Source organism: Sus scrofa, chromosome 7 (genome assembly GCF_000003025.6).
Source record: "Sus scrofa isolate TJ Tabasco breed Duroc chromosome 7, Sscrofa11.1, whole genome shotgun sequence".
In the NCBI taxonomy this organism is placed as follows: domain Eukaryota; kingdom Metazoa; phylum Chordata; class Mammalia; order Artiodactyla; family Suidae; genus Sus; species Sus scrofa.
Window position 1 is genome coordinate 3,792,504 of NC_010449.5, and position 13,765 is coordinate 3,806,268.

At 49.1% G+C, this 13,765-nt stretch overlaps 1 protein-coding gene across 1 annotated transcript in view; it reads right to left on the reverse strand.

Annotated features, from left to right (window-relative positions):
* Window positions 1–13,765, reverse strand: part of F13A1 (coagulation factor XIII A chain) — a 149,508-nt gene that overhangs the window by 41,214 nt on the left and 94,529 nt on the right. The window contains exons 9-10 of the mRNA XM_001927630.7: window positions 3,969–4,072; window positions 2,120–2,208 (exon numbers count right to left, since the gene is read on the reverse strand). Coding sequence (XP_001927665.3) covers window positions 2,120–2,208; window positions 3,969–4,072 — 193 coding nt within the window. The remainder of the gene's footprint in view (window positions 1–2,119; window positions 2,209–3,968; window positions 4,073–13,765) is intronic.

A 13,765-nucleotide genomic window follows, 5' to 3' on the forward strand; every position in this document is an offset into this window, starting at 1 on the left:
TTTAACTGTCTGCACACACCATTCATTCAGGGCTCAAGTTTGCTCCACTGCCTAAAATTCTTTCCCTTTCCTTCCTCTGGCTTCTTTCTTATCCGGTTTGCCTGAACAACTACCAGTTAAGCATCCCTCAAGATTTGGTTCAAGTTCAGATCCCTCCAGGGACCATGCCTGGTCCTCTGCCCAGGAGGCTCCGGCAATACCGCGCTCAGCCTTCGGTGGCCGTCACACAGCTGTCCTCTGTCTGCCTCCAAGTCACCATCTCTCCCTAGACAGTTCTTGTCACCTTTGGTGTCCCTCCTCAAGTCCTACTGCATCCGTCTCAATGAGCCCAATCGGAGGGACACATGCAGACCTCTGTCACCTGCCCCGCTCAGCTGACAATTTGCCCCTTGCATTAGTGCCATTTAATGTCTATGTGCCTCCACCTCCCATCAAGAATCACGTTTCTTGGAGCTCCTGCTGTGGCACAGTGGGTTAAGAATCTGACTGCAGCAGTTCTGAGCAACCCAGCAGCAGGTTGCTGCTGAAACTCGGGTTCGATTCCCATGCGGGTGGGCGCAGTGGGGTAAATGATTTGGTGTTGCTGCAGCTGCAGCTCAGTTTCGATCCCTGGCCCGGGGAACTTCCATGTGCCATGGGAGTGGCCATTAAAAAAATCACATTTTGAAAGGACACAGGTGCTGAATTCCTACAGAGCTTGCTGCATATTAACAACATTCATTCTGGAATAGTAGCAGCATGGTAATCACCAGCATGAGCTCAGATGCCTGCCTGGCTTTACATCTTAGCACTACACTTAGATGACTGTGGAAGGTCCTTCAACCACTTCTCGACTGACTTTCCTGTTTCTGCAAAATGGGAAGAATAATGACACTCAGTTTAAAGGGTTGCTAAGAGCATCAAACGGTAGCCAAGGTGACTGCATGGCGTACACTTGGTCTCACTGTGTTCATTGGTGACACGCTGCCCTGGGTTAGTCCTGCATCTCAGTCTCTCATATTCTGCTGCTCATCCCCACACGCAGCAGCCTCCAGCCTTCTCCTTTACCTGGCATCTCTTACACTTAATTGGATGTTCGGAGCTCTCTTTGGGGTACCCTCCCTCTGTTTTCTCGGCTTCCAGCCTCCACTCAGTTCTCCAGGATTTCAGACTCCTCCCCACCGTCCCCAGCCACACCCACTAAGCCTGCTGGGTTCCAGCTGCCTCCCCCCATCTTTTTTTTTTTTTTTTTTGATTTTTAAGGAAGCACCCACAGGCATATGGAAATCCCCAGGCTAGAGGTTGAATTTGAGCTGCAGCTGCCAGCCTATACCACAGCCACAGCAATGCAGGATCAAAGCCGCATCTGTGACCTACACCACAGCTCAGGGCCATGTCGGAACCTTAACCCTCTGAGCAAGGCCAGGGATCAAACCTGCATCCCCATGAATCCCAGTTGGGTTCTTAACCACTGGGCCATGACAGGAACGCCTCTCCATCCATGTCTGGAAAGGCAGAACCCGGAGTGTAGCTCCAGCCTGAGACCACCGGTGGTGTGTGTTTGGATTTTGTTTTACACGAGCTGCTGGGCTGGTCTCAGAGGGGAGGCATGTGTGCTGACATTTCAGTTCATGCACCATCCCCACCAATTTTAGCGGAGTGATTCGTTTAGTCACTTAATGTCTTGGGAGCAGTTGATACCTATTGCACGGGCATAGAGAACTAAGCTAAGGTTAGTAAAGCCATTGCTTTCAGGGAGAAAAAAATCTCAAAACATCAAGGAAAGAAAAATGTTAAGTAAGAATTGCATGTAGCATTTGGTGCCTAGAGGCTGGAAGGCCGCCTAGTCAACCCTGGAAGCATGAATCGTATGCTGTGTACCTGGGGAACTTAGAAATAACAGCCTGGGACCTTCTTCTTCTTTTTTGGCCACCCCTTGGCATATGCAGTTCCCAGGCCGGGGGGCAGACCCCACGCCACAGCTGCACCAATGCCGAGTCCTTAACCCACTGTGCGGGGCTTGGGAACAAACCTGCGGCCCAGCGCTCCAGAGACGCCCACCCATCCCACTGCACCACAGCGGGAACTCCGTGGGGAGAGGTAGGGGAGGAGAGCAGCTCCTCCCCAGCCATGCACGTACCTCTGCGAAAACGAAGGGCGCATCAAACTGGAAGCAGACGTGACCGTGCTTGATGGCTTGAACGGAGGCCGGGCCACAGCGGTACATGCCTGCATCACACAGAGCAAGGACAGCATGAGTCAGTCACCTTCGGTTCTGTGTCTGGATACAGGTCAGAGCACTAAGGTGGCTCTGGAGAGACAAAATTGCCTCTGCCTCATCCCTGACGTGGTCTCAATGCTTTCCTCGGCCACAACGAGCCAACGGCCTACACATGGCATCAAGAGGAACTTGCTGGAAGTGCTTCTGCCAACCAAAACGTGGAGCCACGAGAAGAGCATAGGACAGCGTCATTCCTGCCAGGCCCACTATTCTTCCAACCACAGACAGGCCCAGTGTGTGAGTGCCCAGCCGTTGGCTTAGACGGGACTTGCTCTGTTACAACCGGTGTCTGGGATGTTGGAAAGAGTGACAGGTCTCCCGTACGTGTGTGGTGGTTTGTTTGTTTCCAGGTTTGCTTTTGGGGGTTTCTTTAGAGGTTATGGACACACGTCAAGGCTTAACTGGAGAATCTGGACATTAGCCACACCCATGAGCCAAAAACCCAACTTGCATTCAGGAAGTCAGCGGGCTAGGCCGACTTTGACCAAGTCCTTTGAGTGTTAACTGTCTGTCTCTATTCATGAGACTCGTGCTGCCATTAGTTACCCAGACACCTTGTCGTGATGTACAACAGAGGGCACCAGAAAGTGTGGGACGTTCTCTCTTAAAATCCAGTATTTGGCTGGCATTCCCTTGTGAGTATATAACATTTGTGTATATGTGTGTATCCACACACCACATCTTCCACCCACACTTGGGGAAATTAAGATAATGTCCTAGGCCTTGGATTTTTAATCTTCACGTTAAAGAGATATGGAGGCTTCTGATGTGATTTTATAAAAATCTGGGTTGTGGGGAGCAGGTATAGCTGCCACTCCCTAGCAGAGTTTACAAGGTAGAGACAAAACCAAAACCCAAACCAAACCAAACCAAAAAAGGAGTTCCCATTGCAGCTCAGCAGGTTATGAACCTGACTAGCATCCCTGAGGATGCAGGTTTGATTCCCAGCCCTGCTCAGTGGGTTAAGGATCCGGCATTGCCATAGACACGGATCAGATCCCATGTTGCTATGGCCAGCACTGGTGGTTCAGTGGTAGAATTCTCGCCTACCGTGTTGCTGTGGCTGTGGTGTAGGCCAGTGGCTGCAGCTCCAATTTAATCCCTAGCCTGTCAACTTCCATATGCTGCAGGTGTGGCCCTAAAAAGCAAAACAAAACAAAACCCTCAAAACCAAAACCAAAAAAAACCAAAAAACAAAAAAAAAACAAACCCAAGTTAGAGATAAGCACCCCCACATTCAAGTTTTGGGAGAAATCAGACAACCTAAAAAGAAATCTGGCCCTGGAAAAACAATTTAAAGGCTGACCTGTAATTATTTTTTGAGTTCCTTATTTTTTCTCCTGCCTTCTATCCCATCACTGTGTATCAGGGAGAGCTGAAGTGTATTTTATCGCCTCGTAAAAGTGCTTACATGGCTATCTTTCCCCTTGTCTTCAAAACTGCTTATCAAAGCAAGAGTTGATGAATCAGAGGGTAAGTTTTATGCTTTTTCTCCCCTAAAAGTTAGAAAAATGATGAGAATAAAGCCGGCCATGGAAATGAAACGAACCCCGATTGGCAGGTAGTTAATACTGTCCATGTGCCAGGAAGCACAATTCAGCCAGGGCCTCCCCTGGGAGGGAGTGTTCCCCGCACATCAGGTGCAATCCTAAAAGCAGGAGGAAGACGGGCAGGGCGGCGGTTTCCCGGCGGGAGGACGCAGGCTTACCGTCGCTGTTTTCCTGGGGGGTGCTGTCCACGACTTGCCAACCTCCGAATCCCACCGGGAGATCGGGCCTCGTCATCCAGGCTTCATTCCAGCAGTGGTAGTTCCTTAGAAAACACCAAAACCCCACCCCAGAGGGATTAAACTTCCTGGCACATTCGATGCTCCAAGAAATCAACAAGGGAGCCCGAATCCCGTGGATACGCTGACTATCCATCGTCGGAACGGGCTGGAGCGAAGGGAGGCCTCCTGGGGAAATAGTGGGGCTCTCGGCTTAGGTTTTCTGGGCAGGTCCACTCCCACCGTAACCCCGCGGGGCACTCTCATGGCTGGACACCGCTCACCCCACAAACATCAGAGATGTTCTTCTCTTTTTTTCTTTTTACAGCCACATCTGCGCCATATGGAGGCTCCCAGGCTAGGAGTCGAATCAGAGCTATAGCTGCCAGCCTATGCCACAGTCCCAGCAACGCGGGATCCGAGCAGTGACCTACGCCACAGCTCATGGCAACTCTGGGTCCTTAACCCACAGAGCGAGGCCAGGGACTGAACCTGCATCCTTGTGGATACTATGTCGGGTTTGTAACCTGGTGAGCCACCATGGGAACTCTAGCGCCTTAAATAAATTTGATCTTAACCATTGTTTGCTGCTAATGAAAGAGAATTTACTATGGGCTTAAGGGATAAGGCAGGTAAGAAAAGTTAATTAAAACCAAGATGCATGTATCTTTGAATTCCATGTATATATACTATTCCATACATATATGCATAAGATTTATAAAAAAGCACACCCGTTTGTAACAATTAAGCCGTAAAATGCTTGTGTTTATGGGCTTAGACCATTGCCATAGAAGCAATAACATTAACGCCTGACTTTAATTGTCCATAATTTGTCGCAAATTTCCACTTGGGGCCCAACAGGAAGCCAAGGTTGTCTGGGTGAGCGTCTCTTTATCAAAGGTGGGCAACCCGTGAGCTGAGGGCCCTGCTAAACTCTCCAGCCTTAGCATATGACCCTCGAAGCACGAGCATGGGATAAAATACCATCCATTGTATGATCATGCCCTTGGAAAGCCCTGAAATTATACGACGTTACAGAAACAAATGAGAACACATTAACCTGCCCGCACTCTAGAAAATAGTCATCTCATAATAACAATTTAATGGTGGCGTGAGGTGGTGACAGCAGTCTTTGTTGATGGCACTGACGGCTTTCAGATCCAGCTACCACGCATCCTTCTGTCAGAGCCCTTTCACGTCCGTAATTCAGGCGTGTCTCCATCTCTCTCTGAGTCCAGCTCATCTTTGAGCGGCTCAGTCCAGAGGTATTTCCTTAACCAGGAGCCCATCAGGCACCCGGCACCATGCTAGATACCGGATACCCACCCATCGTCAGGACCTCGGTTCTTGGCCACACAAAGCCCCCCAATTGAGGAGGAATGACAAACACAGGAATCAACTGTTGAAATATTTCATGGGTTTGCTGCGAGGCTTCATCAAGGTCATACGTGTAAAGCCCTTAGAAGAGGGCCTGAGATACGTTAAGTGCTCAAACACGGCGATTCTCTGACTTTTTCAAAACCACCGATTGAGGTAACGCACATGCTACCGTGGAAGCACAAGGGGTGCAAGGGGTTCTCAGTGGGGAAGCCCTCGGGCCGCAGGGAAGGCTTCAGAGCAGAAGTGACAGCTGAGCTGAGTCCTGGAAAAATAAATGGGAGCTTAGCAGGCCAACAAAAGGAGTAAGAACAAAGTCGTGGAGACAAGAAATGGCCAACACGGCGTGTTTGGCAACTTGCACGCAGTTCGCTGTGGCCGGTGGGCAGCGTGTTCGCATCTTTGCGTGCATGGGAGAAGAGGTTTGGAGGTGAGAATGGGCCGTAAGTCCTAACTCCGACCAACACACGCAGCACTTACTGTGTGCCAGGCACTGCTCTCGAGACTTTACGAGGCACATTGACACGTCTGGCGTTCCTAGTGCCCTATGCGAAAAGTATTGTTACAGGATCCCCGACTTAGAAGGGAGGAAAATGAAGCACAGAGAGGTTAAGAATCTTGCCTGAGGTCACACAGTAGTTGGTGATAGAGCTCCCGGATCCATGCTCTTAAACACTGAGCGATGCTATTGGCGCGGATGAGATGGTGAGATCCTTTTAGCCCAAGTTAAACATTTGGGCTTCATCCTTGGGCGAGTCTGTATTTGTGGGAGCCGGGTGAGGACCGGAGAAGGCGCTGAGGTCCCCCCCTCTGCCCCCCTTCATGGTGGAGAAGGAGAGGCGCCAGTGGGAGGCGTGGGCTCCTGGGTTGGGAGGGACTCCGAGACTGAGGAAGCTTTCCAGGGGGTGTGATGGTCCATTTCCAAGGATGAATGAAGGGGAAGAGAAGGTTTGTGTGGCGGGGGAGGGTGACATGGTTGTTTGGGACATGATGAACTCGAGTGCAGAGACGCTCAGGAGATGAAACCCAAGAGGCATTTTTACACACACACGTGGCCCTGGGGACTTCACGAGCAGGAAGCCACTGGAGTCTTTGCCGTTGATGGAGAGGAGTGACGAGGGCAGACGCCACCTGGGGCGGGGATGGGACGGGGAGGGGTGCAGTGCAGAGGGCTCCCCAGGAGTGAGCCAGGCTGTAAAGGGAAGAAGAGCAGACAGGGCGGCGGCTAGAAAATAGCGCAACATGGGGAGACTGTTCTGATTGTTTTGACATTAGGGGAGGCTGTCACGTTTAGGGAAGGAGAACCAGTGGAGAGGGAGTCAGAATAAAAGCAGACCAGCAAAGAGAGGGAATTGACAGGGGCTCAAAACCGAGGATGCAGGAGCGGGAGGTCAAGAGCAGCGCCAAGGACAGGTGTGCGGGACACGGCACTGTCTGCAGGGGAGGGAAGGGCAGCTGTAGGTCAGGGTCAAAGTCAAAGTGTTGGGGCAGGAGTGTGAGGCTGACTCCCGCCCCAGAGCCTCTCATCTTTGCTCTGAAGCTGGAAGGAAGGTCACCGAGATCACGCATTAAACAATGACTGCTAACTGGCCCCCTTCAGAAGGTCAAGGTTGCACCACGAGGCAGAGAGAGCCAGAAAAAACAGCAGTGCAACATCTGCAATCCCAAATGGACACAGTCCTGCCATCTGCGGTGTCGAGCGACCCTGACTTTCAGGGTTACAGCACCCCTCTTGGTTAAGAGGTTCCCAGAACCTTCTGATTTAAATTCAAATATCCTGGGCCAGGCAGCCTGGAACAAGATAAGCAAGCTTTAATTTCAGATCTCAGGGAACGACCATTTCTGGAGGATATATTTCTTCTCAGAAGACTGGGAAGTGGGGAAAGGTTTTTTTTCTCTCCCTGCACTGTCGACCCAGCTGCTCATGGTCTCTCCCATGTTCACCCAGCACAGGACCTCATCTGTGTATTTAGGGGGGAAGAGTTTACCAGGAGGGTCAGGAACTTGTAGCCGTGGATGAGCTGAACAGAACTGCCTACATGCTGAACACGTCACCCACTGCCCCCCAGTCCTGGGGGGGTGGATGCTCTGTCGACGGCTGAGCTCCCGGAATGGCCGTGAGCAGAGGGAGAGGGTGTGCCCTCCGAAGCCAGGGGGCTTCTTCCATCCTGCCTGTTCTCTCTGCTCGGGATTGGCCAAATGTGTCCTGGACCCCCCGTGCCGCAAGGGTCCCCTTTGCCCTGGATGCCTCGAGTTTCCGTGTAGAGATGCCTGACTCTTACACATCCAGTCCCCTGTGTTAATGTCTGTAACATTTATAGTCACTGTTGAATTCCACTGACCTACTATCCAGGGTTGGGAAAGAGATACGCATCTAGGAAACTGTGTTATTTGAAAGCCTTTAAACTTCGATCTAGACGTAGATAAACACATCGTGCAGAATATGTGGATTCACTCTTGGGCTCTGCCGCCTGCTCCCCATCGCATTCCCAGCACTAGAGCCGGCCCTCAGCAGGTGCTCAAAGTATTGGAGGATTGGAAGGCAAGGAGAGCTCCTAGCAAGGCAGGCATCACTAAATCTTCACTTGTTTGTGTATTGTAAGATTCACGGTTTTGTATTTTCTCAGAGCCTTCATTTGAAACCTGACTTTCCCTTAAGCCCTCAAAAAATGCAATGTGCCTTTGACGTTAAAAAAACGATAAACCTGCAAAGTGATCTAGTATCCTTGTTGCCTCTTTCCAAAGACGCAGTGTAGAAATTAGAGCCCCCATTTCATTGAGAGTCATTCAAATTGAAAATAGCCTTGGGGGGCAGATGATGGAGGTGACAGGTGAACAGTACATCTTTATGTGACTTGCTGTATGTTTCCTGCAGTGGCAGCTAGTCATTTCTAGAACTCCTTCCGAGGATGCTGATATTTCGGCAGTATGGGTGCAAACGACACAGAATCTCCCCCCAAACAGAGCCTCCCTAGAACAGCAGCACTGCTGGAGGGCCCTGGAAGGGACAGCACGGCACTGGTTTGGTTATCCTTTGACTTGGGAAATTGCTTCCTTAGAACTGTGCACAGGAAATGATCACACAAATGCAAAGACAGGCACGTAAGAAAGCTCATCCTTGCACAATTTTTAAGAAAGGAAAAAAAATCAGAAACTGTCCAATATGTGATTCTTGTAAATCACAGCATAGAATATTCTTCAATTTTTAAGAAAGGAAAAAAATCACAAACTGTCCAATATGTGATTCTTGTAAATCACAGCATAGAATATTCTTTAATTTTTAAGAAAGGAAAAAATCAGTTACTGTCCAATATGTGATTCTTGTAAATCACAGGACAGAATATTCTTCAGCCATAAAAATCAGACTCTGTATTTATTAGGTAGGAAGAATGACCATGGTATAGCCATTTTTAAAAGCTGCGCTACAGAACACCTTGCAGCATGTTCATTGCATATGTGTACATATGTGTGGAAGGCAGATTTTGAAGTGACCCCCACACTTGTAAGATCCCCTCCCCTGGACCGTGGGCGACGTCTTGAATAGGATGGGATTATGTTACTTGACATGGCAAAGAGGATCTCGCATTTGTAATTAAGGTAATTAGTCTGTTGATTTTGAGTTAATTAAAAAGGAGGTGACTGTGTGGGGCTGACCTAATCACGTGAACCTTTAAATCTGGGTCTACAGGTGCGGACATAGCGAGCCAGGGATGCGAAGCAGCAAAAACATGCTCCTGCTGGCCTCTGAGAAGATGGGAGCTTTCAGGAGACCTCTGGCTGCAAGGAGTTGAATTCTTCGGAGAACTGCTCTTGGAAGAGAGCGCTGAGCGTCAGATGGGACCACAGTCCCCCGTGGACACTCGGATCGCCGTCATTTGAGACCCTGGGCAGAGGACCCACGTACGCTGTGGCCAAACGCTTCACCCACAGAGACTATTTGATAATACATCTGTGCTGTTCTAGGCTGCTACGTTTTTGGTAGTCTGCTATGCAGCCAAAAAAAAAAAAAAAAAAAGACTACAACAGGCAAAGGGACACGTTAAAGGATGCTTAACAAAATGTGAGAAATATTCTGAGCAGTTAGAAAGGGGATGATTCTTCTTTTTTTTTGCTTTTTTCTGCCATGTTTGAAGTTTTTATAATAACCACATACTATCGTCCATTCTCCGCCCCCCAGACAAAACTATTAAGAGGACTACTTTTTACTAAAGAAGGAAGAGCACAGTTCAGAATCGGTTCCGGTTTGAATAGCTGGTTAAGGTCTCATGCAGGGTGACAGGAGCCCGTGGGAAGGCAGACGGGTGGGCAGGGGCCCAGCTGAGACCGAGCTGGGCATCGGGGCTCTGTGTGCTGCGTGTGCACAGGAAACAGGATAACTTCAGCGAGGGGTCATTTACTGCCTTTGACTCGGTGAACTACTTAAACAGTCCATGGGGTCATCGCATGTGCACTCTGGGCAGGACGGTCGGGAAGACAGAGACATGGGAGTGTAATTTTGGTTTTGCAGCTTTATCAGAGCTCGAGGGAGAGTCCAGAGAGGATTGAGAGAAAGCCCTGGAAGAGACAACTCAGACCAACTTCAAGTGTACACCGGGTACTTGGACTCTTTTGTTTAAAAACTGGCAGGACATGGAAGAAAGGCACTGGTCCAAATCCCAAAATGATTGGCATCTGTGGCAGAGGGGCCCAGCCCTCCCTCTCTGGCCCTGCTCACGTCCTCCCAACACAGGTGATGATATTGGTGACCAAAGTGGCCGCACACCCCGGAACTGTCAAACTCTGGTCATTCCAGGAGGGTGGGGACGGAGCTGGGGGCGGGGGTGGTGCGGGAAAGAAGTAGAGACACGTTGGTGGACTCTATCAAGACAGTCCACAGTGGAAATGAAAGCTCGGACCAGTTAGGAAAGGTAACGGAGCGACGCAACGGAAAGCAATGATTCAGAGGGAGGGAGGCAGCCTGGAGGGAGCTTTATGGAGCTGGGAGCTGGGAGCACCAGACAGCTCCATATGCAGCTCTTCGCGGCTGGAGGGTTGAAGCCAGGAAGGAACACCTAGAGTTTCTCTGGGGTCATGTCAACCAAAGGTCCGATCAGGTGGAGCCCACGCCAGCATCCCTGGCAGGAACCAAGAGCCCATCAGGAAAAGAGAGGAGACATGAGGGTTCTGGTTTTGCTTATTCTGTTGCAGGAAGGGGGTCCGATGATGCTCATTAAGGAGTCGCAGTTTAATTACAGTCTGATGCAGTGCGAGAGACCCCCGTCAGGAGGGCTGACAACAGCATGGGTTTGGGGATGTGCTGCAACGCCCAGCATGGAACCAGGAGGTGCATTCGTAGAGGGGTGATCATTAAAATAATTAATAACTGCTCAGACACAGACATAAACCAATCGGAAGCTGCAGCCACTCAGAACGTTGGTACAGTCGAAACGCAGGTACAGTCCGACCAGCAGGGTTATTCAGACTGGATAAATGCCACCTGAGGTGTATTCAGTTACACACACACGGTGTGCTGATACTTAACAGGTTTCTTTCTGCTCAGAGTGTTTTCTGGGAGTGTGTTATTCCTAAAGACTAGAGCCTTTTCCCTTTCTTTGTGAGCTTCCAGGTATTGATTTTTTCCAGAATATTTATGAAGAGAAGGGCACGGCAGCTTCATTAACACTGATTTTTAGAAAATGAGGGATAATCGTGTAAATTTCTCCTCTTTTGATATCTTCTCCTCATTTGGTTATTATTATTTTTTAAATTGTGACACCAGAAAACGGAAGAGAGAAAAACGGAAACCCCAAACGTTCAGGAAGTAGATGCCACCCACCCCCAGGAGACACACTTGGCATCAGCACTTAGCAGAAGACCTTCTGTAACTCTGCTGGGTCCCCTCCGCTGGGTCCCCTCTGCTGGGTCCCCTCTGCTGGGGTCCCTCTGCTGGGTCCCCTCTGCTGGGTTCCCTCCGCTGGGTCCCCTCTGCTGGGTCCCCTCCGCTGGGTCCCCTCTGCTGGGTTCCCTCTGCTGGGTCCCCTCTGCTGGATTCCCTCTGCTGGGTCCCCTTGAAAAGAGGACGCGGAACCCCTTTTCCTTTCTCCCTGACATGGCAAGTTATCCATGGATGTTCCTGCTGAAAATGAAGAAGAGATTGTGTCAGTGCAAGTCCCTGTGCCCGAGGCCGAGGAGGCCAAAGAAACCAGAACGGCTGAGTGTGGATCAGAGGAAGGGTTGCTGCAGGGCCAGGCGAGGGATGGGTGCTCGTACCCCCAGGCAGCCTGAACGCCCTGTGCCAAAATTATAGGGTATTTTTAAAAGACAGGTGAGGGCTGCGGGGGTCACAGGGCAGGTGATCAGCTGGGGCAGGATTCTCTGGCTGACCTGAGGCCACAGGCATTAACGTGATCAATCCTTAGCCTCTCGGAGGCCTGGGGGCTCTGTGCGCTTGGTCATGAAGCAGTTGACATCTTCCAGTGTTGGGGGGGTGGTGTTCACTTTTGGAAAACAGCTCAGGACATGTGCATCCCAGGCAGTGATCTGGGTGCCTGGAGAGGAGCTCAAGCAGAGGAAGCGGGAGGGGTCTGCCTGGAGGGCCCCACAGGGTCCTGCTCAGTTACGGCTGGATTTTGACTATAACTCGAACGTACACAAAGCTTTCTATAATAAATTCTGGCCAAGTTTATCTATAATTATTGAAGGGAGTTTAAAAAACACAGCCAACAGACTCAGTAGGGACCCAAATGACTGTTTTGTATTAAAAAGCTATTCATGAGAATAATATCCAAAAGGCTCTTATTTATATAAAATTTTTCTAGAGGTCTTATTAATCATCAAACGAAATGAAATGACATTCAGTATAGCTTAGGTGGCACATATCTTATTAGCTTTAATTACCTGAAAACGGGTAAAACCTTTGACCATATACATGCCTCTCTTAGGCAGAATTTATAATTAACCAAAACATGGTATTTTTCTTATTACGAAAAATACTTTAGTACTTCCTATGTGGTTCATCAGATGGCTTCCACTTTCTTTTTCTTTCTACTTTTCTGAGAGGTAGTGCCTCTGATTTTTTACTTTCCAAACTCCCTCTTTGTTCACTCTGAAGTGGGGCTTCAAGAGAAAATAGGGTACTAGGGTGAGTGTATGATAGAAAGGGGGGTGTCTAGTGCAGTGAGAAATAAAATATTGCCTGCCATAGCAGTAAACAAAGGATGTCACAGTTGTCAGTGACTGCAGCCACCTCCAGGGGTGAGCCTGTGAGCCCCGAGGGAACTCAGGAAGGAAACAAAATAACACCTGCCATCTAGCAGCCATCAGCCTGCAGCCACTCCCAAAGGTGAGCCTCAAGGACACACAGGATGTGAAGACACAGGATACGGGCCCCAGAGAGCGAGGCACACACGTCAAAGGAATGATCTCTGTGAGCTCAGACATTCCAGCTTCCCATTCATAGAGAAGCTCTAACCTCCTTAACATGAGATACCTGGTTTTCTGTTATTAGCAGTAATTCTTTGTTCTTACCACCTGCCCTTTGTTGCAAAACTCTATACATCTCACCTCCTGCCTCAACTCCCTGGAGCAGTTTTCTCTGGTTGCTTGAGATGCTGCCTCCCAGGCCTAAGTCCTCAGTTTTGTGCCGAATAAAACATAACTCTCAACTTTGAGGTTGTGCCTATTTTTTTAGTCAACAGTGGTGATTTTCAATCTTCGAAAAATAATGTCCCTTTCTAGTTTCGAGACAAATGTTTTTGTGCACCTTGATTATGCGGAAATGAATGCCACAGATTTCTATGCACAACTCTAAAAGAGAATATGATGCCCAATAATGTAAAGGAGAAATAAAAAAATATACATAAAATAATATGTGTTTCAGCAGATGTATGTCAGGAAGATGATACTAGATCCCAAACTATTCCTACAAAATGTAAAACCCTCAAGGGCAGGGGAGCTTCTCAGTTTGGAACCACTCATAGAAGTGGTTAGAAATGTGCTCTGGAGAAACATTTCCAGAACGTCAGAATAAGGGTCCCCAAAAACTCTGCTCCCTCCTAAAAATAATGAAAACCCTAGCAAACATGATCAAAACCAACTTTTCGACAACTCTGAAAATGAACCAACATTTGCAACAATATAAGGAGGATTTACTCAACAAAAACAAAAGCATCTCTGTAAGATCTGTGAGCTCTGTGACATTATAACCTGCCTTATCTCTACTCCTCTCTCAATAGCTCTGTGGTCGTCTGGAAAGCAAACAGCCTTCTGACTATGGTAGCTATAAAAACGTGCAGCCCAGCACACAACAACTGGAAGAAAATGGGTTCGGAACTCTCTAATAGCCCACTTCCAAAGATCTGTCACTATTAACCTCTCAGGCAGCT